This window comes from Seriola dumerili, unplaced genomic scaffold (genome assembly GCF_002260705.1).
Source record: "Seriola dumerili isolate Sdu_G_001 unplaced genomic scaffold, Sdu_1.0 BDQW01000050.1, whole genome shotgun sequence".
In the NCBI taxonomy this organism is placed as follows: domain Eukaryota; kingdom Metazoa; phylum Chordata; class Actinopteri; order Carangiformes; family Carangidae; genus Seriola; species Seriola dumerili.
In genome coordinates, this window is record NW_019174305.1 from 1,901,274 (window position 1) to 1,929,090 (window position 27,817).

At 40.7% G+C, this 27,817-nt stretch overlaps 3 protein-coding genes and 2 non-coding genes across 6 annotated transcripts; 3 read left to right on the plus strand and 2 right to left on the minus strand.

The window, feature by feature from the left end:
• The first annotated feature begins 2,973 nt into the window (after positions 1-2,973).
• Positions 2,974-3,047, plus strand: trnai-aau. The gene has a single exon. It is a non-coding gene; the product is annotated as a tRNA-Ile (tRNA).
• Positions 3,048-3,341: 294 nt separating this feature from the next.
• On the plus strand, positions 3,342-3,413 carry trnaq-cug. The gene has a single exon. It is a non-coding gene; the product is annotated as a tRNA-Gln (tRNA).
• Positions 3,414-3,622: 209 nt separating this feature from the next.
• exosc9 (exosome component 9) lies at positions 3,623-8,426 on the minus strand. The gene is made up of 12 exons (XM_022740021.1): positions 8,160-8,426; positions 7,800-7,894; positions 7,504-7,623; positions 7,232-7,334; positions 6,963-7,100; positions 6,577-6,659; positions 5,257-5,389; positions 4,980-5,068; positions 4,729-4,875; positions 4,458-4,618; positions 4,172-4,250; positions 3,623-3,989 (listed from the first exon to the last, which is right to left on the minus strand). The coding sequence occupies exons 1-12, from the start codon at positions 8,223-8,225 to the stop codon at positions 3,926-3,928; spliced, it is 1,278 nt and encodes a 425-aa protein (XP_022595742.1). The 5' UTR covers positions 8,226-8,426; the 3' UTR covers positions 3,623-3,925.
• Positions 8,427-8,984: 558 nt separating this feature from the next.
• On the plus strand, positions 8,985-15,307 carry LOC111217911 (calnexin-like; the record flags this gene model as incomplete). The annotated part of the gene is made up of 14 exons (XM_022739940.1): positions 8,985-9,213; positions 11,369-11,644; positions 11,791-11,864; positions 12,050-12,108; positions 12,498-12,639; positions 12,820-12,901; positions 13,015-13,207; positions 13,383-13,572; positions 13,689-13,802; positions 13,931-14,087; positions 14,353-14,568; positions 14,698-14,814; positions 14,916-15,063; positions 15,168-15,307. Coding segments are annotated over exons 2-14 (1,908 nt in total), but the record flags the coding sequence as incomplete, so codon positions are not given.
• A 3,695-nt stretch (positions 15,308-19,002) lies between these two features.
• On the minus strand, positions 19,003-26,905 carry scoc (short coiled-coil protein). 2 transcript variants are annotated; one of them, XM_022739941.1, is made up of 4 exons: positions 26,759-26,905; positions 22,086-22,157; positions 21,915-21,995; positions 19,003-20,912 (listed from the first exon to the last, which is right to left on the minus strand). In XM_022739941.1, exons 1-4 carry the CDS (start codon positions 26,820-26,822, stop codon positions 20,770-20,772), a joined length of 360 nt encoding a protein of 119 aa, XP_022595662.1. In that variant the 5' UTR covers positions 26,823-26,905; the 3' UTR covers positions 19,003-20,769. The 2 variants fall into 2 exon arrangements, with proteins under 2 accessions (XP_022595662.1, XP_022595663.1); XM_022739942.1 differs by lacking the exon at positions 26,759-26,905 and adding an exon at positions 23,710-23,812.
• Between the last annotated feature and the right edge of the window lie 912 nt (positions 26,906-27,817).

A 27,817-nucleotide genomic window follows, 5' to 3' on the forward strand; every position in this document is an offset into this window, starting at 1 on the left:
CATTCCTGTTCACCCTGTATACTGCAGACTTTAAATACAACTCTGAGTCCTGCCACATCCAGAAATACTTGGATGACACAGCTATTGTGGCTCAGGAATGGGCAGGAAGAGGAGTACAGAGATCTGATGATGGCCTTCAGTGAATGGAGCGACAAAACTGCCTCCTTCTGAACACCTCCAAGACCAAGGAGATGGCAATGGACTTTCGGAGGTCTAGGCCCACCCTTCAGCCAGTCAACATTCGAGGGAAGGACATTGAGGTGGTGCACACTTATAAATACCTAGGTGTGCACCTGGACAGTAAACTGGACTGGTCCCTGAACACAGATGCCATCTACCGGAAGGGGCAGAGCTGGCTCTTTTTCCTCAGTGGGCTCAGGTCCTTTGATGTTTGCAGTGAAATGCTGAACACGTTTTATCAGTCAGTGGTGGCCAGTGTACTCTTTTATGATGCAGTCTGAGATGAACATAAAAGAGACTGGACAAGCTGGTCAAAAAGGCTGGGTCTGTGCTTGGCAGGATTCTGGACTCACTCAGGACTGTTGTGGAGAGACACATGCAAGGTAAGATGGAGGCCATCTTGGAAAATACCAACCATCCTCTCCACAACATTCTGGCAGGACAGAGAAGCAGCTGCAGCAAATGTCTCATCTCACTGTACTGCAGAACAGAGAGGTTCAGGAGATCCTTTGTTCCCACTGCGAGCAGGCTATAAACATCTCAGCCAAAGGAAGTGGACTAATCTAATTATCATTGTTTATTTATTATTAACTGTTTTATTATTATTATTATTATTATTATTATTATCAACAATTAGCTAATGGACAAATTAATTTCCCCAAGGGAAAAAAATAAAGTATCTATCTATCTATCTATCTATCTATCTATCTATCTATCTATCTATCTATCTATCTATCTATCTATCTATCTATCTATCTACTAAATTTGAAGATATTCCCTCAAAGCATTACAAAGATATCACATTCACAAGGATAGGCTGTATGGTCACACAGAGATATGGAAAGAACAACGTGAAAACATAATGCCTCTGGCCCTGGCTGTCGATGGTGTAGATATATAAAAACACAGACATATATTCTTATGCAAATCAAAACTTCAAATAAAACACCTGAAAAGTGTATGTTGGATCTTTAAACACATATGAACAGTTGAAGAAATCATAGCCTGCTGTCTATGGTATTACAAAATATTATCCTTTTAATCCATCTCTTTCTATCCTGCTCTTACTTACCTTGTTGGCTTATTTTATTTGCTTTAGCAAGGTGATGACTCTTCTCTTTTAAATGGTCTTTCTCATCTAGCAACTGTAAAAACTATCACACAGTTCTGATACACAGGAGAATGTAACATGCATAGCACTTTCACTGTCATCTAGTTTTGTGGTGTTGCTGGATATTTAATGGATTAAATCAAAAAACAGCTATAAATCATCCGATGCAGAGATATAATCAGATTTTGAAGGTAGGCTGATGGAATATCAGTTTCTGGCAATGAATTTAAAATAAATGAATAAAAATAAAAACGAACTAGAGACCATTTTGCACTGGGATCACAACACTCATGGCATCCCCATCAACATGTTGACATTCTGACCCATGAGTACTCATTAATCATTATTATATTATTACACAAGTAGGCTACACACCCATCTTCAAACTTTGCCTTCATCTTGATCTCAAGTTCACTCACACAAAAAACTTTCGTGACTTGCAGTGACAATATCTGTCAAGAGACAAAACCTGCTGACAGTCCCTGCCTCAGTAGGTGTCTCAATGACCATTCATTTGACCATTTCATTTTCATAATGACACACACACACAAAAACTCACAAGGTGAAAACAATGACAGGCATCCTGTTATGGCTGGTATAAACAATATATAGATGCTGTATCTTTGAGGACATCTAGGCCAATGTGTTAACTGACTGCGTGGTCAGGTGTGGTTACATATGCAAAAGCTTTGGGCAGAGACTGACTGGTACGCCTTGCACTAATTGCACAGAGGGAGAGGAAACACACTTAGAACAACTTGAGTAAACAGTTATACAACACATTTCAACTTGGTGTTTGTGAGCATTTTTGTATGGTTCATTGCCAAGCCACTGGATTTAGATAAAAGCATGAGTAATATCTGTGTTATACATCAGTTTGTTACAGTATGTGAATGGCCAGACTAACCTGTTTGGGCACACTGAGGCAAAAATACCCCCCACCAATACCCACCTTCTTTGTGGGTAGTGTTTAGTTTTCCTACATTGGAATGTGCACAGTCCGACATATGATGTGTAGTTTTTGGATAGACACAACTTTGTGAGAAATATATAGACACCATGCTGTGTTATATTATCTTAAAACTAGATTTGACACAGGAACCATACGATACCTCAAGAACAAGCAGGTCCCATATTTTACTCTTTAGGCTGTGTGCATTTCTCCAAGGACTGAGCGCTTTGATACTTTCACAATATGAATATAGCTATTTCACCCAGACCTGCTTTATGAGCAAAAAAGACATGGAAGTCTCACTTTGTACAATTTGCATTTGTAGTTTGACTTACAGTTTGATGTGATTTATAATTTAACTGCTCTTTAATCAAAAGATTGTCTATCTTTTCTAAAGTATCCTATGTTTGTACAGAAGAAAAATATTTTCCATAACTGTTAGCCGTTAGCCCTTTAAAGGGAATAACTAATTTACCTTTACAAGTTTAGCTAACAAAGCCTTACTTAGCTAATGCTAAGTAGCTAGTGTTAGTGAAGTTTGGCAGGAATGCCGTTCAGTAAGAGACTGAAGGAGCACAAATGCAGGTGAGAGTAATCCAATTCACCATTGCTTTCGCTTTATGTTTTCTCATCTCAGTCTAATTCACTTTACATGTCATATTTCCACACAGAAAATAGCATACAATTGACGGCCGAGTATTTAAAATAAGTGGGAATCTGTTTAAGCTATGGCCGGTTAGCTCAGTTGGTTAGAGCGTGGTGCTAATAACGCCAAGGTCGCGGGTTCGATCCCCGTACGGGCCAACTGTAATTTTTGTTGCACCACTAGTTTGATCATTCCTTTATCTACAATTAAAAGCCTTTTTATTTCAGTTGATTGTTTTCCACCACAATCATGCTAGTTAGCGTAATCAAACATGGCCAACTATAGGGAAGTCCCAAGAACAGTATACCAAAATTGTACAATGATGTCCTCAATGGGAAACAGTGATTTCTATAATCATTCCGTAATTACATGTAAATCAATTTAAACAAGCCTACATATATCGAAATGATCAATAAAAATAACATATGATGATGTCACAATATTGGTTAAGTGGTTCCATGGTGTAATGGTTAGCACTCTGGACTCTGAATCCAGCGATCCGAGTTCAAATCTCGGTGGAACCTATGATTTTTTTTCTCTAAATGAGGTGAATTGACCATCTTCATGTTTCACTCAGAAAAAAAAGATTTATTTTCCTTTTTATGTTTATTCACAATCAACAATACAAACCACATTTTTCTTACAAAATATACCACTTGCAAATGTAACTGAAATGTTAAAGCCTGTTAAACACCTAAACACTGATGAGATTATTATGTTTAATCATAATATGTTACAATTTACATCCTTTCAATGGTAAAATACATTATGTAACAAATCATATTCTCTAGCAAAATCTGCTTTTAAACCAATGAAACAGCAACCAAAAGGAGTAAACATCATGGTCTCATGTTAAGAATCCAGCACTTTCAAATATTTCTGTACTGTAATATCTATTTTAGTCAGATTCTCTACTATCACAGATGGGAATCATTTTAAATCAGGACAGTCTTTATCATGAGTTAGTGCTGCAGTGTCTGGCACTGCTGTACGTAAACAGATCTCTGGCTGCAGACACCACAAAAGACTCCCTCATTCATTTTTTCTGTCTTTTCTTGGTTGTTGCTGCCCCCTTCTGGTGTGAACCGGATCCTGTATTTCTGAAAGAAAGAAAGAGATGTTAATTTAAAAAACAACAAAAAAACATAATTTAGTTCAGTTTAGTTTATTTATTTATTTGACAGGGACATAGTTCAAAGCAGGGTATGAAAGTGTGTACCTCCTCAGTTACTATTATTACTATTACTATTATATATATCAAAAAGACAATTTGTTCACTTACTTAGGAAGTTTGTCTGGGGCCTCAGGATGAAGAATGACCACTTCCTCCTCTTCGCTGTCAGATATTTCCACCACATCTCCTATAAGTCAAAAATAAATTTCCTATTTATGTCACAGAATAATTATTAATATAATTATATGTTGGACAACAAATGTTTTTGCAACACTTTTGTAAATTTTACTTTCTCAGTTTTATGTGTGTTTATATTCTTTTCTTGTCTCTCTTTAGAAAAAAATCCTATCTACATAACTTTAACATGAAATTAAGATAAAAAAATTTTTTTTACCCCCTCTGTTCTCATCCTTTTTCTCTTTCATCTGTGTCTTTATTTCCTCCTGTTCTTCACCACTGTTGTCACTTTCCTCCTGCTCCTCCAGGCCCCAAGTGTTCTGCAGCCCCTGTCCCACCTGACCCACACCTGGGGCGGGCACCACTGGGGATGGGACCCTAGTATGTACAGTTAAGGAGCCACAGTGGATACAGTATGGCAAAGCATCAGAAAAAAGGATAAATATACATTTTTTGATGCAGTTGTTATCCGGCTCAGTTTAGGATACGTCTGAGGTGGGGCCTCAGCTTTCTGGACGATGTCATTGGCTCTATCTGTCACATCCATCATCTCAACTGGAGTTTCGTCCATTTTCAGAGCTGTGATTCGCTCCTGAGGAATAGACTCTGCAAAGCCACACCTACCACCTGCCTTCCTGAAAATTTAAACATACAGAGTGTTTATATATATATATATATATATATATATAGATGACCAAAGTTTAATATCTTAGTATGGCAAGGTGATGCTACTAGTCACCTGGCTTTCTTGTCATTGTCCAGGGCTTTGCTGATGAGTTCTGTGATTTCAGACACTTTGACGCTGGCGATTTTACTGCATCTCATAACCTTCAATACCAAAGACAGACATTAAATAGGTGAAAAATTATGTTTATATTGAATATGAAGGGAGTTGTGGAGAGCTACTTTTCCTAGGATTATGGAAGTCTGTAAAACACTATAATTAAGTTAGTAATCTCATCATGACTGCAACTCATATGATGACAATACAATACTAAGATTCAGAGTCCATTCACCTGGTCCTTGAGCAGCATGATGCCCCCGCTGGACTGGATGGAGCAGATTTCTCTGTGTTTGTTCATGGCGATCATCAGCAAGCCATCCATCACCCGCTCCTCCCGCTCACAGGGGTCCACCAGCAGATAAGTTCTGGAGAATGAAACGGAAATGTAGAAAGAAGAGTTGGTGCGAGGGAGGACAATACTCATCTCAATACTGGTGAGCAACATGGAAAGTGCCAGATACTGAGATAGGAGTATCTGGTGCAATATGAACTTGGCAAATGTAGGAGCCGAACTCATTTTTGTTTGTCATGTACAATGAATGCAACACAATAAAACAAGGGGTAAAAGTTGGGCACAGAGAGAGAAGGAAATGAAGTAATTTAATGCAAAAAAGAAAAGAAAGGAAGCACTGAAAAGAAGATGGATAGAGGGATTGTATATTTGAATTTTAAAGTAGAACATGTTGTGTTTGCATTCCTTCAGTTTCTGCAAGCATCCTTTCTATTATATATCCCCAGTATTTACATCATACTTTACCCAATCCAGTCTGCACGAACTTTGTCTATTTTGTCTATGTGTACTTGGAAAAAAACAAAACAAAAAACAAACAGAAATATTATATATATATATAATTGTTCTTTACTTAATACTGATATCATAACAGGAAACAGAAATGCCATGTAAAGTTCTGTATTGTCTGTCCTGTTGATACACTAACTCTATGTAAATTAATTTTTAGTTTCCTTTATAGATAATGAATACTTTCTGATCATAGTCCTAGCTCCGTCTACTGTTTTATCCTTGACTGCTGTTAAATTCTGGCATCTTTTTACAATATTATTAACTGTAAATGAAAATAGAGATTAAATGATTTTCTTTGATCCAAAAATACAGATGGGAAAAGATTTTTTTTTCTGCTCAGAGTAGTGTCTGCAGGTATTCCTTTCTTTCATAAACCCCAACAAACCCCACCTAAAAAACAACTGCTGCTAAAGTTAAGCTATTGCTTTAAGCACATGGTGATAACTGAAGGTGACTCAGATGAGTGTATGACTTTTATCAAGATTTTTTCTCATCTGTCCTACGGTGGCTGGACAGTCAGAGAACAATGTTGAGAGAGAAGAGTGAGGGGGACATCTCTCATTCCTCCCGTAGGGTGTAAATAGCTAAAGGCACTCTGACTCTCTTTTTTGTTACAGTTTTTAGACTGTGGTGGACACAGTTGGCAACATGTGTGTCATCAGAATTACAATTATCTGAGGAACAGAAATCTTAACATTTATTCACCTTTCACAGCAAACGATTGTTTTCTATTCAAATGTGGAGCCTTACCCTTGCTGGAAGAAGGAGAAGCTGACACTGATGGGCATGTGGTAGATACTGAGAGGAATAGGGTCTCTCTCCTCAGGACTGTACTGATGGAGAACAGGAATAAATACAAAATTACAACCAACACAAAGTAGAACAAAACATGTCCAAGAAAAGAAATCCCTTTTGGCAGTACCCCTACCATATAAAATTTGTCTGCATTAATATTTTTGTAAACTCGCTGTATTCGTGACTAATCAGTAGTTATCGGTAGTACACCAAGAAAGTTCCACTCTAGGTACTATCGGTTCAGTCATACGATGGAGAGGTTTGGTGTTTGCACCATCGGACATTTCCCTATAGATTCAGTGAAGCAGAGACACCACCTGCTGCGGTGGCTGCTGACTCACCACTGTGACTTCATCTCCCTGGATGCCGACATCAGGGCGTCTGAAGTGGCACAGAGCGGTGATAGCGGCAATGCTGGCAGCATCCATCAGGTTCCCATCATGATTCAACATGTGAACATCCACTCTGATCTGCCACACCTGATCTCACACACACACACACCATCATCACAATGGATACGGTGTATTGTTTCTTTCTTATCTTATTTTTTCTTCTGTATGTGAACTAACTTGTGTGTATGTATGTGTGTGTGTGTGTGTGTGTGTGTTACCTTTTCTCCAGACACCACACACAGGGACTCTGTATCAATGCACTTGGAGTTCCTCAAGCATCTCTCCAGCTGTCTGTTCAGCTTCACTGACAACTCAGACTGTCTGGAGAAAAAAAAGAAGCCCACAGATGATTTACACTTCCTGCAGTAACAGCTTGATTAAATTGACCAGACTCAGCACAACCGCAAATGCCTCTCGGCTCCCTCAAAACAAAAAGTTAAAATACAACTAGCAAATACATATAAGCACAATTTCTTTTGATTGTCCTCACCTGCCCTGTTCGAATGCCGGTGAGGCCATGGGTGACAGCTCGATGTTGAAGAACATGATTCCCTCATTAGGTCGATTCTCTTTAGGAGCCACCAGCTCACAGGACACCTGAGCCATGACCCTGTATAGAGCAGCCCATTGATAATCACAATTTAACAAAGACAGATTTTTATGAATTGGAAATGCTCATTTTGAACAGCATGAAAGCTTCTCTGAATTGAAAGTAGGTGTTAAACATTAATGGGTTCACCAGGCAGACATTGCAAAGACTTTAAAAAGATCTGGTCATAAGTTCACCTGGTTTTCCCCAGATCCACAAAGCAGCATCCATAGTCAGTGCCAAATGTTATCTTTATCTTCCTGTAGTCATATGTCTGCCGTCCGTCCAGGCGCTGCAGGGAGAGGACAGCATAGCTGAGTGTAAAAGGAAAAACTCCCACATAAAACAGCACTTTTTTGTTGCGCTACTCTGGGATATTTTATTGGGCATGGACAACTCTTCTCCCACAGCAGGCATCCATGACCCTAAGTCTGTAAACCCTGCCGAGTAATGGCACGAATAGCATCTCAATCTTTCAAACGGTGTTTCAAATGAGAGCATCAGTGGTGCCACTAGACCAAAGTAGAAACATGGGACATATTAAGAAACCAGCCCACCTTTTTCTCCTCGATGGCTTTAAGTAAGAAATCCCGCTCACAGTTGGACAAAGGTGTGTCCTTCATTATGTGGGTTTTTGTGTAGCTGACGATGTATTAGAATAATTTGTTTCACTACTGTAATGCCACTGCTCCGACAGGCATGTGGCCGCCATCAATATTTTCTGAACTCTACCCCGGAAGTGCATAAGACCTGCAATAGTAAAAGCAGGGGGGATATCTTTGTTTCACTTGGCTCACTTACAATTACTGTGAAATCACTGTTATGTTACCCTTCTTGTGATAATTAATTATGAACCAGATCTACGTTGGTGCTGTCTTCACGGAGCATTTTCTGTAGAAGTTAATGTTGATACGCTTTTACGTTGAAATCCTGGTGCAGAGTGAATGTCGGGTGCATTAGTGTGCTCATTGTAAGCTCGTAAATGGGAACTTTCCTAGTTGTAAATATTGACAAGTGTAGGACTTTCGAATCTTCGAATGTGTTCGAGTGTGTATCACTCATTCAAATGCTTTTGTACGGATTCCAAAATTGGCAAAGGATATCTATCTATCTATCTATCTATCTATCTATCTATCTATCTATCTATCTATCTATCTATCTATCTATCTATCTATCTATCTATCTATCTATCTATCAAATAAAAATAAATGTGAATAAATACAATGAAACGGTATCAGTAAAATGCCTCCGATACATCTTCTCTACCATTTCACTTACAGTTATTGTCAACAGCGTCGCTGTCTTCTCATACTATTGCTTACCGTTTCGGATGCACGTAAAGGCACCATTCACGCTTTCCATCAGCGAGAAGTGCGCATGCCCACTTGCAAGGACTCGCTCGCGCTCATCAACCGCGCACCGTTATCCAGGCCAAGCTGTCATCTACTGACCATCTTCTCCAGCCGACAACCGTGTCTCTCTCAGCCATACACGAGGGGCCTTGGTAAACCCCTCAGCGGGCCAAACGCAGAAGATACTTCCTCTTTTATTTCAAAGCGGAGAAACAGCGTTTACCCAGGAATTTTCTCTGCAGTTACAAGAAGGCACAAGGTTTGTTTGTGTGCGCTCATTCATTCTCTCCATCCCTCCCTGTGCGACATCACTGCTAATTTAGCGAGCTAACCGTTGCTATGCACTCATTTCTACTGGTAAAACAGATTACTTGGCCACGTTACTTAAAAATTATTTCTTTGCAGTTTGTGCTCTTAACGCCAGAGCACGTTTAATTAGTGGGCTCATTGTATAAATGATACATAGTTTGATAGCTAATCTTATGTTATGCTAACGTACGCTGCTTATGATTGGCGCGCCGTCCAGTTAGCTAGCATTAGCTAGCGGAGCAGGTGCTGCAGTCAGAGCCACTCATCTAAATAAAAGAGTTTGGACATTGCAGTGTTCCGTGGCAGCCATGTTAGCTGTACAGCCCTGTCCTCTGACCTTTTGTAGTTCTTACATCTATTCAGTGTTAAGCTTCTCTTGTATAGCGATGTAAATTAAATAAGAGCTTTCTGGTCATGTTTAATGTCAACTAGAGGCTGTTAAGGGATGTTGCCGCAGTACACTTGGACTATAACTGTGGTAAATAGGAGGGCTGAAACTAAATGTGAAATAGAAGCAGACGTCCAGACATGATAGCTGATTTTATTGGATGAGTTGCAGAATGGGGCCTGTACACACTGTAGAATTTCCAGTCAGCTCCCTTTAATACATTTGGCTGATGGTGATGATGATGATGATAATGATTATGATTGTAGCATGTAAGGCTAAGTTGTGATATCTGTCTCATGAGCAAATAGCCACAAGCTGATTCCCAGAATGGAAAAAAAATTTGGTATAATTATGTCCCCTACCCCCACTGATTTATCTTAAATTAAAGTATTACCCTTTTCATCTCCATAGAATTGTAAGCTGTTGGGTATGGTTCATTTAGCCAGGAAAGGTTTTGCCTCAAAAAGGTTCACTTGAGTGTTGAGGTTGTCATGATGTGCACACATTTCAAAAGCCATGCCTCTCTGAAACTTCCATCAAGTACTATTCCACGGAGTAGTTAGCTATATTACGGATGCAAACAAAAGTCCTTGGTTAGAATGGAAATCTCCTAATGTTGCTGGTTGAGAAGCACCTGTTCTCAACTAGGTAAAGTCAAGAAGGCTCTCAACACCCAACTGATATGAATGTGACCACTTAATATCTTGAACACATTCTGTGCAGTCAAAAGATGTTGCTCAAGTGAAAATATTCCTACTTCTTAGACACTAAGTTGATTTTAAAAAACTGCATCAAGCCTCTGAATTTTTTACATATCAATGTTTTGTGTATTTTCATATCACAATCCATTTTTTCAGCCACCTCCTCTTGTGTATGATGTGGCCAAGATTTCTCAAATGAATCCTTTTGATCCTCCTGCGCTCTGATGTAAGCATATAGGACAACGCAAGTGTGGGAATTAAAGTTAATTAGGAATTAAGGAAAGCATGCTGCTGTGCTGTCTGCAGTGATGCTTTTCATTTCCTGCTGCTCACAACAACAACGAGCAGGTGTGGCCTGATCAATAGGTCATTGAAGCTGTTGTTTGGTGTAATAGATCTCTGAATTGTACCATTATTCAGCAGGTTATCTTTACAGTTTCAAATGCATGTTATGGGGAACACATACAAGGATTGCAATCCTGTGCATGTACAAATGCAACAAATTAGGATTAGTAAGAATGTGTAGTGAAGAGGACGTAATGTAATTTCAAAGGGGCTATTTGTATGCTACAGATTTAAAAGCACATATGTTTTAACTATATTCCCTGAGGGATTTTGGCTTTGTTTTAATTAGTGGAAATGCATCACAGCAGAGAAAAGGCAGACTTAGTTGTTTTTTAAGGAAATAGTGCTAAATATGTGCGATAAGGCCCCACAAGTAGTCTTAAAGTAGCACTATACTAATGTGACCTCCATTTCTTCTGTTTTTCTCATACCCTCTCCCTCTCATCTCTCCATCCTTTTACGCACTTGCGTTCTCTATTTTTATCATTGACCCCTCCCCCCCATTGCTCTCTCCATAAATAACATCTATCTCACGCACACCTGCCTCTTCCTCCCATCCCCCTCCTTCATCCTCCCATACCACACCCTCCTCACTCACACCATACTCACCCCTAATCTCACACTCTCACCCTCCTGCTATGACCTCAACCCCCCACCCCCACCTCCCACAGATGAAGTTGGACAGGGGTTGGATGTGGCGCATGCTGCTCCTGTCCTCCCTGGCTGTGGCCGCAATAGTGGCCCAGGAGAGGCTGTCGGAGGCTGATGTCGCAGACCTCGATGAAGATTTGGGCTTGGATGAGGAATTAAAGGTTCTTATGGCAGAAGAGGAGGAAGAGGAGGAGGCAACAGTGATGGATGAAGAGCAGTCGGATGAGACAGATGACAAGGGCACAGCAACTGAGAAGGGTGGCAAGGCTGAAACAGATGCAGATGTCTCCTTCCAGGTTAGGAATGGGTCAGCTAAACCTTATAAGTGAAATATATTTTAAAAGATTTTGATCTAAGTAGATCAAACTTGGGAGTTGGTTGGAAAGCTCTGTATTTAGGAAAAATTGCCTCCTGGATGACAACGTCTGTTTTTGTTCCTCAGGTAACATACACGACTCCTGTTCCCACTGGAGACGTGTACTTCGCAGATACGTTTGATGATGGATCACTGGGCAGGTATTGCTTGACAAATTTTCTGCCACACGCTGTTATAAATGCATCATACATTTTTGATGCATGCTGGGACACATGAGCCTCCATTGGTATTGAGTGACCAGGATAAACTTACAGAATCGGTGTTCAAAGTGTGTTTGCCTTTTCTTGTGTGGATGTTAACTGTTTTGTGATGTTGATCTTCACAGATGGCAGCTGTCAAAGACAGTTAAGGGGGACGCAGATGATGAAATCGCCAAATATGACGGTTTGTTACTTTCTCTCTCTGCTAATGTAGACTTCAAATATGATCAGATCTCATCTGAGATGTAAATAAGAAAGATATTTACAACCATGAGTGTTAATTTTATAGTTTGGGCCATCAGTCCTATTGGTTATAACAACACTACTTGACAGCAGAATTGCTGAGAAATAAGGTCACAGTACCTCAACTAGAGACACTGAAAGTGTTTGCAGTGTTCTGTTGACTACACTAAAGCTTTTTCAAGTGACTGCAACAATACAACCCAATACCTAAGGTGTAGTAGTAGTAAAGTGAGAAGTAAAATATTATCAGAACCCATAGTCATGATAGCTATGGCCATAGAAATGAAACCCAGGTTGTTGAATGTCTGACCCTCTCCTCTCTGCCTGTAGGGAAGTGGGCTGTGGAGCAGTTGAAGGAGAACAAGGTTCCAGGAGACCAGGGCCTGGTGCTCAAGTCCCGGGCCAAACACCATGCAATATCTGCAATGCTGGACAAACCCTTCGTCTTCCAGGATGAGCCTCTGGTCATTCAGTGAGTTCAAACATGCATAGACACACTTTGCATCTAGTCTTTTTTTTTCCTTCATATATCCACTAACCAATGCAAGTGGATATGTATGAGTACCCATTTAAAATCTGTACTTCTTTACTGGTAACTTTAGAAATTGACGACCAGGACTTGTTGAATCGTGGTGTTGTGTTTCGGTTGTAGGTATGAGGTGAATTTCCAGGATGGTATTGACTGTGGTGGAGCATACATCAAACTGATTTCAGACACTGATGATCTCAATCTGGTTAGTATACATGTTTTATTCCAGTTTATTTGCTGAACTGGTTAAAAATTATCTAGATTTCAACTAAACAGACTCAAGATTTCTTCATTAAACTTGTATGTTCTGCACTGTAGGAGCAATTTCACGACCGTACACCCTACACCATCATGTTTGGACCTGACAAATGTGGTGAGGACTACAAGCTGCACTTCATCTTCCGCCACCAGAATCCTCTGAACAAAGACATGGAGGAGAAGCACGCCAAGAGGGCCGACGTCGACCTCAAGAAGTTCTACACTGACAAGAAGACTCACCTCTACACATTGGGTATGTAGCTTATAGGAAAAGAATATATGTGTGTGTTTATGGTAAGTGTTGCTGCTATACAGTACCCATTGATTTAATAAAAAAAGTAACTCTTACCTGCGTTTCATGTATGTCATCTGTGCTTTTCTCATTGTTTTCACATATTCTCAAATGCTGCGTTTTTCCCTGTCGTCAGTGCTGAACCCAGACAACAGCTACGAGATGTTGATCGATCAGTCCAGTGTGAGCCGTGGGAACCTGCTGCACGATGTGGTGCCTCCAGTCAACCCTCCCAAAGAGATGGATGACCCAAATGACTCCAAGCCTGAGGACTGGGACGAGAGGGCCAAGATTCCTGACCCTGAAGCTGTCAAGCCTGATACCTGGTGACTGCAACCTCCATACTCGTAGACGGAACAGATTTTGTTTCAGATTTAACATGTTTAAATGTAAAGGCCTCTGTAACCTCAGTAAATGACAAACATTGATGTGTGTTCGCCAGGGATGAGGATGCACCTGCTAAGATTGAGGACCCTGACGCTCTGAAGCCCGAGGGCTGGCTGGATGATGAACCAGAGTTTGTCCCTGACCCTAATGCAGAGAAACCAGAGGACTGGTAAATAAGCTCATTCACAACAGTTCCACAACAATAAACCCTCAACAAGCCTTTGAGTAAGGTTATTTATATGAAGAAATGATTCAGCCTGACAGCTCTCCTCTCTCCGTGTCCTCCTCTGTGTGCAGGGATGAGGAGATGGATGGAGAGTGGGAGCCACCACAGGTTCCTAACCCAGCCTGTGAGACAGCCCCTGGCTGTGGGGAGTGGAAGCGCCCAATGATCAACAACCCTCAGTACAAGGGCAAGTGGAAAGCCCCACTGGTGGACAACCCCAACTATCAGGTAACGGCTGCTTTTGGCTTCTTAGAGTTTGATTTTATTGCAGAAAAATCAAACATAAGCATTGATAACTGATCAGTTTATAACTATTTACTGTTGCTAGTTTTTGTTTTTTAAAACATGAATGAAACTCTGAAATACTCAGCAAAAACTGTTATTTGTTTGCTTATTTGTGTTATATGCGCATACACATGCTGTATGTTTGTGCTGCAGGTGAAAACATCACATGGTCTTTTTCCTCTAATCATTTACTGTGACTTCTCCCAAGGGGGTCTGGAAACCTCGTAAGATCGATAACCCGGATTACTTTGAGGACCTGCAGCCGTTCAGGATGACACCTTTCAGAGCTCTGGGCTTGGAGCTGTGGTCCATGACCTCAGATATCTACTTTGACAACTTCATTATCACCTCTCACAAGGAGGTGGCTGACCGCTGGGCTTCTGACAGCTGGGGACTAAAGAAACTGGTGGCCAGCGCTAACGAGGTCAGTGTGATATAAGTACAGCGCCTTTACACATACTTACATACAAACGGTGTGCATACAGTATACCACAAGGCTGTCAGTCTCACTGCCTTTGCTCTCCGGTCTATCCTCCTCTCTCCATCCCACCAGCCGGGAATTTTTGCTCAGCTGTTGATGGCAGCAGAGGAACGACCGTGGCTTTGGGTGATCTACATACTGACAGTAGGCCTGCCCATTGGATTGGCTGTGCTCTTCTGCTGGCCTAAGGTACTGTGAAACTGCTGTGTAATTCATTTATATCAGATCATATACCTCTTTTATGCAGAAGTTCATCAGAAATGCCTCAAAATCTTTTCTCTCTGTCCCAGAAATCAGAAGATGACTACGTGTACAAGAAGGTGGATGTGCCCCAGGCTGATGTAGAAGAGGAAGAGGAGGAGGAGGAGGAAGAGGAGGAGGCAGTAGCAGATGAGGAAGACAAAGCAGCTGAAGCTGCAGAAGGAGCAGCAGCCGCAGGTCAGACAATCTAATGCTTGTACTGTTTTGGCCACAGTGTTATACTTTAGATCGTATTTCGTGATCCTCACTGTCATCATCTTTACTCTCTTCTAATGCAACAGAGGAAGCCGAGGAGGATGCTGCAGATGCAGGAGGGGACAATCTAGAGGTGGATGATGAAGAAGAAGAGGAGGAGGAGGAGGAGGACGATGAGGAGGAAGAGGAGGAGGAGGAGGAGGAGGAAGAGGAGGAAGGAGAAGAGGAAAGCAAAGCTCCAGAGAGAACATTAGAAGATGAGGTTGGTGTTGCTTTGAGCTGTTCTTACCTGCACAGCAGCATGAGCTGATGGTGTTAGGTGATATGTGAGGTTCCTTTCCTCTGGGAATTAATACCTGGAACCAGATCCTCAGATTTGATGACCTGCTTTCCACTGTACCTTAATCTTTAAAAGGTTACACATTATCCCAATCAGCAATTCAGCTGACTCAGGATGATATGGGATGTTTTAGTTTGATAGTTTTTAAGTTTTAAGCTTCTTCAAGAATTGTGTGTCCACCTGTTTCATTAAGTAGCAGATCAATTTTTTTCTATATATGATCTAAAGTCTTTCTAACAGTGTGAAATAAATGGAAAATATCTCGACAACAATATATTAAATTTCACAGCAATGTGACAGCAGCTATTGCGAGTGGATCTGTTTGTCCCGAAAGTGTGATTAGCCACCACACTTGTTTTAATATATGTTAGGGTGATGGTTTTACTCAAGCTGATGTCTTATGGTCTGAGCTCAGGGCTAGAACATCATGGTTTTGTATTTAGTTTCTTAAGGCCACAGAGGTAACAGCTTATCATGATTTTTGTGCTTGTATCATGCCATACTGGTGCAAGGATCTTAAAGGTCCCATATTTTACACTTTTCTGGAATTTTATGTGGTGTTGATCCATAAGAAGATGTATTTGGGGTTTTTAGTACCATAAACCATCTCAGTGTAGTTTTACATCTCTTTTGGGCTTCTCTCTGGAGCTCTAGTAACAACAGGTCAGTGATTGTTGGGCATGGCAAAGAGCAGCGATTGTTTTGCTGTGACATCACAAAGTTAAGGAAGTCCTGACGGCTTGTTTTAGGACAGTTCTTGAAGACGGGCTATGTGCATTTTGTCCATGGATTACGCACTTTGATACTTTCACAGTATTAATATAGAACTTTAAATACTGTCAACTCTATGGCAGGGTTAAACTTAAAGTGGTTGTGCAGGTCCTTCATATTGATTGAACTCAATTCACTTTCCTTAAACTCGAATTTCCAAGCAGCTACAATCAGTGAGTTTATATTAGCAAAGGGTCACATGACTACTTGTATATGAAGTCATTTATAGTGACTTTAGAGACCTTTTTAGCATCGTTGTTTTGGTTTTTTGGCTGCAACTTTGTTATTACTTACAAGCTTCAGCAGGCAGCTAATTTCCTCTGTACACTACCTGCTCAGCACCAAATGGGAGACAGACTAAGTTGGAGACAAGTTGGTGAATGCAGCGGAACATTTAGAAGCTAAAGAGCAGATGTTTTTTAGGAGTTGGTGAAGATCAAAAGAGATCTTAACAGGAAAGTGGGACCTACAATCATCAGGCTAGCTAACTCCAAATCAAGCTTATGTTGCGCTGTGTCTACTGGATGTATAAATAGGCAGCTGTTTCCTAACAAGTTCACTATGAACTTAAAATATGCTAAAATGTTCACAACATGTTTCCAATGCCCCCAAGTGGCTGAAAAATCTATCTTGTGAAGTATTGACAGGAATGTTTATCACATCACCCGTGTTCATGTGACAAACAAAGCAGGGACACACTCAAAGAAAATTGCTCCATAGAGCTACTTCCCTAATAATTAATGCAGGTTTAGGGAATATGTTCTGTCCTTAAAATGTCTCCAATAGCACCTGGTGGACCCATGAGTGTCACATTAATGTGTTCATTGATATTGTCACACTTGGTGGTTGGCCTTTCATTGTGCAGACACAAACTGAACAGCGCCATTCACTCCCCTCCCTTTGTTTAGACGACTTCATGTCTCTGACACTGTGTGTCCTTGTGCACAGTGAGAAATGTGCCGAGTCAGAGAGTCTGGCAGCTCTTGTTTTCATTTTCAGTGATTGCACTTGACATTATAAAATCTTTTAAAAATAAAACTTGACTTGATGAAATTTCCATTGATAAGGTGGGGACTGACTCTACACTTTTGTTAATAATCTGGTAAGTTTGGTGGTAAATGCAAGTGATTGTTATGACTCATCCCTTAAATTTGTTTTTTTTCTTGCCCTTTTTTTTCCACTCACATTCTGGTCCACAGCCAAAGGAGGGAGGAGATGTCGGTGAAGAGAGCCAGAAACAAGCTGTGAGAAAGAGGAGGGTACGGAAAGACTGAAGAGGTGAACCCCACGCCTACTGTCTCCTTGCCCTCCCAATGGAAAGGAGGTGGAAGGGCCATATCTGCCGCTGCCCCCTACCCCACCCGCCACCCCTTTTGAGTGGAGCAGCATGTAATTCCTCCAAACCACCTGGTAGCCTGCATTCACCCTGGCTGCCCCATCCACGTCTTCTCCATCCCTCGGCCACACCCACCACAGGTCTGCAGTCTCCCAAACCACATCCTATATCATTCCTCATCCCGTCTCTCCTCTTCCTGTCTGCTCATTCAACTATCAGATGAATTCCATGGAGATTTTGTGCATTTAGCTGATTTCCTCCCTCCCTCCTGAGCTTCTACGCTTTCTTCATTCTTCTCCCCCCTCTATAAGCCATTGCTGTCAAAATGCCTGTCAGCCTGAAAATCCCACGCCTCTTCCACCTCTGTTCCTGTTCAGCCCGTCTCCGCTGTCAGTCTTCTCTCTGAGTATACGCCATCATAGATCTACCACTGTCCCCTCTGAGAGCGAAGGCAGCACTGAGTGTCTGCACTGCTGTCGATTTCCAGTTGTTCGTACCATTTTACAACATATCATAGGGGCCACATCTCAGAAGTTAGACTTTATTGTTGTGTCCTTTGTTTTAAAGAACTTGTGCGAGGACACTGTTTGACAAAGTTCCTTCCTTGTTTGAAATCGTTCGGGTTTCGAGAACAGGCCAGGAGGAGAGGACGCCGGGCTGTGAGGAAAGGCTGTTTGAGATGTTACTGCAGTGTCAGGGCATTTCAGTGAAGTCGCCTCAGCTTAGGTTTAAAAGATTACCTCTTTAAAAATGGATGTTCTGTTTAGATTTTAGCTAGTTTGTCAGGAGCATCAGTTACTTTTATGTGTTTTTTACTAAGTTATCGTAATTTAAGAGTTGAGGATTAGCACTGATAACACTATTTATTGGTTTTAAAATTTAAGCCAGTATGAATAAAGATTTCATAATGCAGTGTTTTGAGTGACTTGAGGCAGTTTTCTTAAAGATGATATACCGCTGATGAGCTTAGTCTGAGCCCAGGCTTGTATGAAATATTTTTTAAAAACTGACATTGTCAGCGCTTGCAGCAAAAACAGATTATCTTGAAAACCTCTACCATCAACTGTCAAAAAGACAGAATAAATGTGGATTTCTGCAGCAGGCAGCTGGATATTAAACCTGTGAAGACATGTCTCATTCAGTCAGTACACAGCAGTGCTTTCCCATAACGTCTAGACTAGCTGGAGTTCCGATCTAGATTGTTAACTGGGGAAGACGATGCTAAATTATTTGTTTTATATTATTGTCTCAAGCTTTTGTAGTTCACATTCTCGCCATATGCTGGCAGATATCCCTGTTTACATTTGTTTGCAAATTGTACATTGCTCTTGAAAATAAAACTATTTAATACAAAGAAAATTATCTGATCGAATGTGTTTCTTCACATATAAAAAATCTTCGAGATTCGATTTGGTTTTCTCTTGATCCTCTTGATGTTGGTTTATGTAGGTGACAAAAGACCTGGAGAATGAAGTGATCTTAGGTTTTTATTAAAACAAAAACATCTAAAGGCAAAGGTGCAGGGTGTCTACACACAAGACAAGATGGTACTGGGGCGTGTGTAGGTAGCATGTCAGAAATTAATGAAATACTACTGTACAACTGTTAAAAATATCAAAATAACTTCAATAGATTACAGCATATACAGAGTTTGAAAGCCTCCTGTAACTGCCAATCCCTCCCTTTTCAAACAGGACCAGAGCCACTTCCTGATGTTTTCACACGAATTACTGTTTTCTTCAATTTAAAGGGAATAAAAATATGTTAAGATTACATGACTTTTCATCTCCTCCATCTACTTATCCCTTTTTTATCTGACGCAGCAGAGGCTTAAGAGGACACACCCTCCACTCCGCTGTAAAGACATCAGCTCGTTTTACGGTCAGACCCATCCTCTAGCAGGCAATGCATTCCAGTCCTGACTGATTGGATCAATAGCACTCAAGGCCTCTTTACTGCTTTTGTTCTTGCAGTTAAAGAGAAAAGAATCTTTTTTTTTTAACCTTCTCATCTCCCAGTCTCACCTCTTACTCGTGTCGTTCTGCACTCTCCTCCCCCATCGCTGTTACAGGCTAAGGACACAAAATGTAACATACAGGGTTTGTCTCTGCCCTCATGACCTCACCATTTCCTCTGTCCGTCCTGCTTTACAGTCATTTAGGACTTGATAAATTTAAAGGGTTGCAAATTTAAGTACAAAAAGAAAATCTTGTCTCTTTGATTTAAAATTCAACTACTTGCAATAAAAGCATCACTGATGTTAGTTAAGACCTACGTTATTATGGAGTGCTAGTTAACATTTAGTTCCTCTGTGCTTTTACTTTAGTTGCTGCAGAGCTCTCCATGGTGCCTGTATCTAGTATCCACCTACTATTGTTAACAAGTTCTCAGTAGCTCCATCCAGTCTGCATTTCAGCAATTAATGCCGTTTCATAATATGCTAAACTGTTCAACAAAAATAAACTAATCTTAAAAGGTGTATGATTCAAACATGCAATTTAAATTTATTTCTCATTTTCAGTAATACTGTCCAGTTTTCCAGCTTTTAAGTGGAGGAATAGTCATGCTTTATACAGACGTCCAAGAGCTACCAAAAACTCAGATCCAGCTGACGTAGAAAATACTTTTACAAAAATAAATAAATAAATAAAGGTTGAAATCATTGTTGAAAATGAGGATCATGGTCAAACAGTATTTGTAATATCTATGGTTTGTTTCAGCCCACTCACAGATCAGTTAAGACAGGAACACTGTGTCAGAGAGTTTGGAAAGCCACAGAAAAGTCAGAATCGTCCTCAAACAGAAAACCAAGCAGGCAAAACATAGCTAAGAATTATTTTACAGATACTAGTTGGACAGAGACAATTAAGAAGAAACTCAAGGTACAAATGACCCTTATCCACTTCATATACACACCCTGGTTGTGTTTGTGTGTTAGTGGTTAAAGGGTGAAGTCTACCTCATCTGTAATGTGGAGAGGAAGCTGCCGCTAAACAGACCTGGGCCAGACTAACATGAAATTTATCTATTTCTGAGCCAACTGGATGGGTGACAAAGTCAGTTTATGTTTTTAATTGTTAAAATGTTAGTTTTGATCCAGGTGAGAGAGCTCAAATGCTAAATACAGAAAACACCCAGGTCTGCGGAGAAAACAAACCCCTCTCCATATCTTCACAGTGGGTTTCCTCTCCCAGCCGCTGACCTGGGACCTCCGTTTTGTTTCTTTTTCCCCAAGGAGAGCTCACTTCCGTTTGCTCTTAGTGTCAGTGGTCTGGAAGACACTGGAGGCCGACATGAGGTTCTCGATGTACTGACCAAGGACCTGGTTTTCTGACTTTAACTTCAGGTTCTCCTCCTTGACTGCATCGACTCGCGCTGACAGGTCTGGAACAGAAACAAAGAACGAGAAACTGAAGCACGGAATTCATCATTGTCAAATAAATTCAGTGATATCAACTTGCCCTGTCTCGGGGTCAGGTTATGCTAGAAAAGAAGTAGTTCATACGACATGTCGAAAGGGCACACTTGAAGGTGGAGTAAAAGTCGGCAGAATCTTCTGGAAGGCATTCCAAAGCAGTTCTGTGGTCACAGCCTCTCAAATGTGAGGATTTGGTGGTGCAGGGTTTGGAGTTTCTAAAGGTTCTCAACCATGTCACAAGCCGGTCTGATGAAGCTTGCAGATGCCTTCAAGTTTAATCTACATTTTAGAAGTGTCTACCTCACTGGCTAATTCAACAATAAATGTAGCTGCTACCGCTAAATCTTAAATAAATGTCAAATGTTGTGAGAGAAATGTACATATATGTAGTTATCAGTGTAAACCGGAAACCTGTGTTCAGCTACAGACTTTTTTCTATCTGAAAAATATTTCTGTGACTTAAAATTCGCCAACTATCATCACTTGTACTGACCATTATCTGGACTGTGTTTATGTTTGTGGTATTTCTGGGTGTGAAGGTGAGATGGAGAGGGAGCAAAACAGAAGTGGAGTGAGCACATTAGCATAATAGCGACAGAAAGAAAAGAGCAGCAGCACAGAGATAAACATCCAGTGTTTTAAAACTTCGATGATGAAAAGAGAAGGAAACACATGTTTTTGTGGAGAGAACAAGTGCAGTGTTTGGGGTCTTCTTTAATCTGATTTATATTAGAATACAGAATAGGTATTTACACACAGGGAGTTAAAAGGCTTTTGGTTACTTTTGGTGCAAATTTTATCATCCAAGACTTTAAGAGCCTTCTAATGTCAAATGACTTAAAAAAAAAAAATCCTGTTAGCAAATCAGATCATACTGGGCTCTGTTGTATAATTTACTAACCATGGGGGCAGTTTTTTCCAACCCCAAAGAGGACACAGTAAAATACAGAGGGATATGTGTGTTTTACCTTCCAGAGTGTGCTGAAGCTCCAAAACTTGATTTATTAACCTCGTCTTCTCCTCCATCTCCACCTGGTTCTCCATGTCTCCTAGAACAAACACAAGCAGTGATGCTGTTAAAATGCAATTATAACACACCGTCTCATGATCATTAGTGAAAATTTTGTAAGCAGACGAACCATCTATGTCGCAGTTCATGATAGAAAGCTCGTTCTCCTGTTTAGTATACAGGACTGCAGATTCACCGTCCACTGTAAAAACAAAACCATTGATGATCAGATGTGAGTAAAGGAGATTTTCCCTGTTTTGTCTGTTTAGTCGAGGTGGTAAGACACACATCCTGACAGATGTTGTCTTATGATTCATTTAGTTGGTAAATGATGGTCAAAACAATAGTAGGTACATGGCATTTGATGAAATTGCACAATTTTTCACAATTTAACATTTGATTTCATAAAGCTGTGTCCATTTTTTGTGTTAGCAGAAGTGGGTTGTTATTCATTCTAAGCAGAATCACTAACCATTTTCAAATGGAAATTTCTTTTTCTGGTAAAAGCTTCTGCCCCAATATAAGACTGGGTTCTCAGCCGAAGTCTGGCCCATACACTTCCACACTGGAACTAAATTTTGCTGCTATCCTCCGTCAAGATGTTTCGCCAGAATTGGTCCAGATGTGGAAGTAGCATCTGACAGTCATGCTGTATGTGGGCCAGACACGGGCCAAGGAACAGGGCTTATATTGAGACAGAAGAAACACAAATGTGTGACCTAAGTTTCCGCCTGAATAATGATGCTGTCTGTCTAAATTTGGATTTTCTATGCAAACACGCTATACCTAATATAATGTTAAACACGCTTCCCATGACTCCTGTTGTGTGCCATAAAGCTTCGTCCACATTATGTTAAATCTAACAGCTGCGAAACAGAGTTGTATGTGGGTGATGGCAGCAGGGTGGAAGCAAACACCGCACCCAGGCTGTGAAATGATGCTGCCCAGTGTTGACATGCAAAACTATCACTGAAATAACTGATGAGCCAAACTCTTCTTTAGATACTGGCAGACTCCATTGTAGGTCTACTTTACAACAATCTCCTGTATTTAATCACTACATCCACAAATAACCCGGAGACTAACGACTAATTACAGTAGTTCGGCCATGAAGAATTAATATTAATCCAGCACAACAAAACTCCAGTATTATCAGTCAGCCTGTTAGCGGTTAGCTGCTACTTTCACTCCGGTCCATCTTGTTTAGTCTTTCTCGAAGATGGGTCATTTTGGTAATTCAGCAGCTCGGCTGGACAGACCTCCATAAATCCGACATCCGTAAACAGAATGAGCAAACTCATATCACACCCCAAAAAAAGCGTAGGCGTTTTTAATAAACGTGCACATGTAATATATGACCATAGGTTGATTAATAAGGAGACTGATAGCAAATCACTTTCAACAAAAATGGGCAAAAGCGGGGGTGTCCGATAATAGAAACGTGTGTACTAGCTTTGTAAGCTAGCTCTGCCGCTAGCTACAACATAACAACTTCAACACCGAATGCGAGGTTGTTGTCTCACCACAGCAACCAAAACTAGTTAGTCTTGTTAGTCGCATATTTAAAAACGACTTTCTGACAAATACAATTTATAACGTGTCGGCGGACATCGATCGTACAGCTGCTAACGGCTACAAGCTAACCGCTGCTGCTAGCTAGCTTTGGCTTCAAATGTAATCGGAAAAAAATGGCTTGGATTTTGCTACGCAACGTTTTCTGGTACAGCAAACCAACTAACCCGTTTAAAACTCACCGAAAGCAAGAAATGACCCTGTAAACAGACTGGAGGCTCTGAGGTGGTAATGGTGGTGTTAGCAGAGTTTCACCATCAATATCGTCATCACGACCTCACTGTGTGTACGTCACCACACTGACCGACAGGGGGAGCAACTACTACTACACACACACACACACACACACACACACACACACACACACACACACACACACTGCAGTCCTAACAGACGCTCAGGCATTCAGTCTTTCCCCCTGGTAGCAAATCACACTCATACGCAGACAGTCATTGCAGCATTTGGCAATGAAAACCTGACCAGCAATGTCAGCCCCACCAGACCTTTGTGTGTGTGTGTGTGTGTGTGTGTGTGTGTGTGTCTGTGTGTCTGTGTGTCTGTGTGTCTGTGTGTCTGTGTGCGTGTTTGTTCTGTCTGTCCACCTGCCTGTATGCATGCATCTCTCCCTCTGTCTCTCTCTCTCTCTCTCTCTCTGTGTGTGTGTGGTATCCTTGCAGCTTCTGTGCTGTCTCTGCTCGCTCTGAGGAGTCCATATGCTGCTGCTTGTTAGCCAAACCAAACCCTGGGGACACTGCTGCTTCAACCAATAGGCTTCTATGTCCAGTCTATTCTGCCTCCATCTTTTTTTCTCAGCCTCTCTTTTGCTTTCTTGCTCTGTGCATCTGTTTCCCAAACCCTGTGAGATATCACTGGCTAAAAGTGTTGTATGCCCAACTGCTAACATTTCTAAACATGTGCTCTCCGGCTCTCTCTGAAAGACAGTTTATTAAGGACAAAGCTGTGAGTGAGCACATAAGAGATCCAAGCTGTACGCAATCAACAAGTCTAGATTTGAATCTGCAGAGATGTTTGAGGAGAAAATCCAAGCTTTGTCATTTTCATTTGTAATGATAAATGCTAAAACATAAGTTAATGCAACAGTAGCACAAGTGGAGAAGAATAATTAAATCAGGGAACTTACTCAGTAATGTCAACAATATCTATCTAAAGTAGCTAACATAAGCACTCAAAAGCTCATGGTCATACCAGACCAAGTCACGCTGTGAAGGCAAAAGCCTCAAGTTTATAAAATCGAGCAAAGGTGTGTTTTACAGCTTATGAAATTAACTCTTCATTTGTAAGAGGAAGATTGTATTTTTTTTCTTCCTAAAAAAAGTCAAACAGTTTTGCTTTAAACTAATATAAAATAAAATGTAACTGTGCAACTTCATGGCAGTTTTTTGCTTAAAATGTACCAGATCATTTTGGAGATAATTTGACATTTCCACAACTGTCATTATATTTTCTACCTCGCAAGTGGAAGCATAGCCCTGTGGTGGCCCGGCTGAATGCCCATTGTGTATGCAGTGTTCATTTTTTGTGTCATGTATTGCACAGGTTATTGAAATCATTTGTGTCCCATTTTTGGGGTTTTTAGTACCATAAACCGTCTCAATGTAGTTTTACATCTCCTCTCTCAGGCCTCTCTCTGGAGCTCTGGTAACAACAGGTTAGTGAGCCAATCAGAAGAGAGACTCGGAGAAATACCCTCTCTTCTGATTGGCCGATTGTTTTCTGAGTGATTGAATAAAAATATAGCAGATTTCAGGTAAACACTTGGAGAAACCAAATCCTGCAAGTTGGGATACTGGGTCCAGGTACGCTGTTCTGGGGGCATGGCTATTTGTTGTAACATCACAAAGTTACGGAAGTCCTGATGTCTTTTTTTTAATACAGTTTTTGAATACAGGCTGTGTGCATTTTGTCTTTGGATTGTGCACTTTGATACTTTCACAGTATTAATATACCACCTACACCTGCTTTATAATCTTTCTATAAGAAGAAAGTCTGGGACCTGCAGGCTCTGGAGAATGCAAAAGAGTGTTTGACAACATTGTGTGGCTTCTCCAGATTTTGCTTTTAAGGTTATGGCTGGATCAGAAGCCAGGCTGCCCCAGGGCCCGAGAACCTAAGGGGCCCCAGATTCACTGTATTAGTTAGTTTCTGATCATTTAAATAATTCAACACCTGTATTATTTCAAGTTGTGCTCATAGGGTGCATATTCTTAGAAATACATTTTCTTTTGCAGTCTCCAAACATAGATTATGGTTGTGATTCTTGCCTGTTTGTGCTAACAAATCTCACAATCATTTTACTTGTTGATTATCAGTGAAATTGATTTTTGATGGTTCAACAGGTTTTGTTGTTAATGAAACAGTGCCTGTGGCACTGAGCTCACATTGACATCAGTTCATGCATATTCCTGTTTGTTGCAAATGTTGGTCAGACATTAATAGATACAAAGATAATTGAGAGTGTGTATGTGCTAAATGATACACAGTTAATTCATATAGTAAGAATTAAGACTGGATTAATCCTATATCATAACATTTTAGTTAAATGCTTTTCATCCTCATAGAAAACATTTATTTGTGTGTGTGTGTGTGTGTGTGTGTGTGTGTGTGTGTAAACAACAAATGTCTAGATATGCAGCGAGTGCCAAAGACAAAGCGATGCAGATTTGTTAGGAGCCACATCTCATTCCTGTCACAGCACAACACACCCACATCACCACTCTGGTTTTACAAGCTGTTTGTTTCTGCCTCATTGCCCTTTGTTCAGTCACATATTTATAACAGCTGCTTTAACTGCCTGTCTGTCACGTGTACTGTCCCTGACAACACAGAAAAAAAGTGTATAATGAAATGAGGAGTTTGATTACATGTGTAGATATTTTTATAGTCTAAACAAACGGTCACTTAACACCCAAAGATCTTGTTCCATATTTACAATGTCTTTTTCAACAGCAAGTCTGTCTATAGAGCTATATAATTTATCTAACAAGAATGTTTGCAGAGAGGGATTTAGAAGTGTAGAAAGTTCCTGTCGTGGTCTCAGAGATCTCATCTAACATATTAGAAAATGAAGTCTGTTTAATATTCTGACTGGTTAAATGAAACTGGAGCCAAATAACAAGAAACTAGTAGCCTACTTTTCACTGTGTGTCCATGAAAAATCAGAGGCAGAAAAGATCTAACTGTGGAAAAACAACTAGTCCATTGAGGTTTTACCTGTGTCATCTGCCAGAGAGATGTTAGTGAATGTCCCATCATCCTCGTAAACCTCGGCCTCCATGGCCTGACTCTCCTCTCCTTCCTCCAGGTCTTTATCACTCAGAGTCACTCATTAGTGTTTCGACTTTCTCTCTTTCTTTGTTTAAACTTTGCTCCTGTTTCTTCTGTCTGTCTTCGTGTCCTTTGGCCCCGCCTCCTCACACACCTGCTGCTTGAATCATTCACATCGTCAGGGTTAGCTGCCCTACCTGACTGGTGGCTCAGGTTACAGAGCTGTCATTGCAACGGGTCACCATGGTGATCGCTGGACCACAACATGAGACAAACTGCCGAAGCCTGCAGGAAAACTATCATGGGGTCAAAGTTCAAGCTCATGTAAACTCTCGTGAAAGGAGGCACACACACACACACACACACACACACACACACACACACACACACACACACATACAAATCACACAAATCACACACAAATATGAACTGTAGTCAATTACTAAAGGTTTTAGTGCACAGTTGACCTAAAATGACTGGAGGGGACATGACTGGTAAACCGGTTCCACTGGATCTGTGGGAGCAGCCTGCACTCTGGTGGTTAATGCTGAACACTGCAGAAAATGTCAGTGTCAGGCTACAGAGACTCCATCGTGTTCCAGCTCAGAGCAGCCTGCAGTGACAGTGCAGTTTACACATACAGCCATACAGAAGACCTGTGGCTTTCATGGTCCAGTACCTGTATGCTGAGGAGGAAGCCACTGAGCCTGATTATGAAAAAAGATTTTTAGGAATTTTTTTTAAAAAAAACTACAGTAAAGCTGCAATCAAGTTAGTGGTACTTTCATTTGGTATCTTTACAATATTATGGAGCAGCTGAGGTGAAAAACACAGAAACAACAACAGAAAAAATGACAGGAAATAGAAGAATAGGACCTACCACATAAATCATGAATAGAGCTTGAAAGTTGAATTTCGACTCTAGAAAAACATCAATCCAACCCCATCTCCTACAAATAATATATATGATATATGCTAACAACTTGCAACAGCAACGAGTCGTCC

What these genes read in the sequence shown, in the direction of transcription:
- exosc9 (XM_022740021.1), bottom strand. Translation starts at nt 8,225, where the DNA reads ATGAAGGACACACCTTTGTCCAACTGTGAGCGGGATTTCTTACTTAAA. An exon ending in GTGTGGTGTCTGGAGAAAAG is followed by an intron (nt 7,101 to 7,231) that starts GTAACACACACA and finishes GTGTGAGATCAG; the next exon opens with GTGTGGCAGATCAGAGTGGA. An exon ending in AGGGAGATGAAGTCACAGTG is followed by an intron (nt 6,660 to 6,962) that starts GTGAGTCAGCAG and finishes GTTCTCCATCAG; the next exon opens with TACAGTCCTGAGGAGAGAGA.
- scoc (XM_022739941.1), bottom strand. Translation starts at nt 26,822, where the DNA reads ATGGAGGCCGAGGTTTACGAGGATGATGGGACATTCACTAACATCTCT. An exon ending in CATGAACTGCGACATAGATG is followed by an intron (nt 21,996 to 22,085) that starts GTTCGTCTGCTT and finishes TGTTTGTTCTAG; the next exon opens with GAGACATGGAGAACCAGGTG. An exon ending in GCTTCAGCACACTCTGGAAG is followed by an intron (nt 20,913 to 21,914) that starts GTAAAACACACA and finishes TTTCTGTTCCAG; the next exon opens with ACCTGTCAGCGCGAGTCGAT.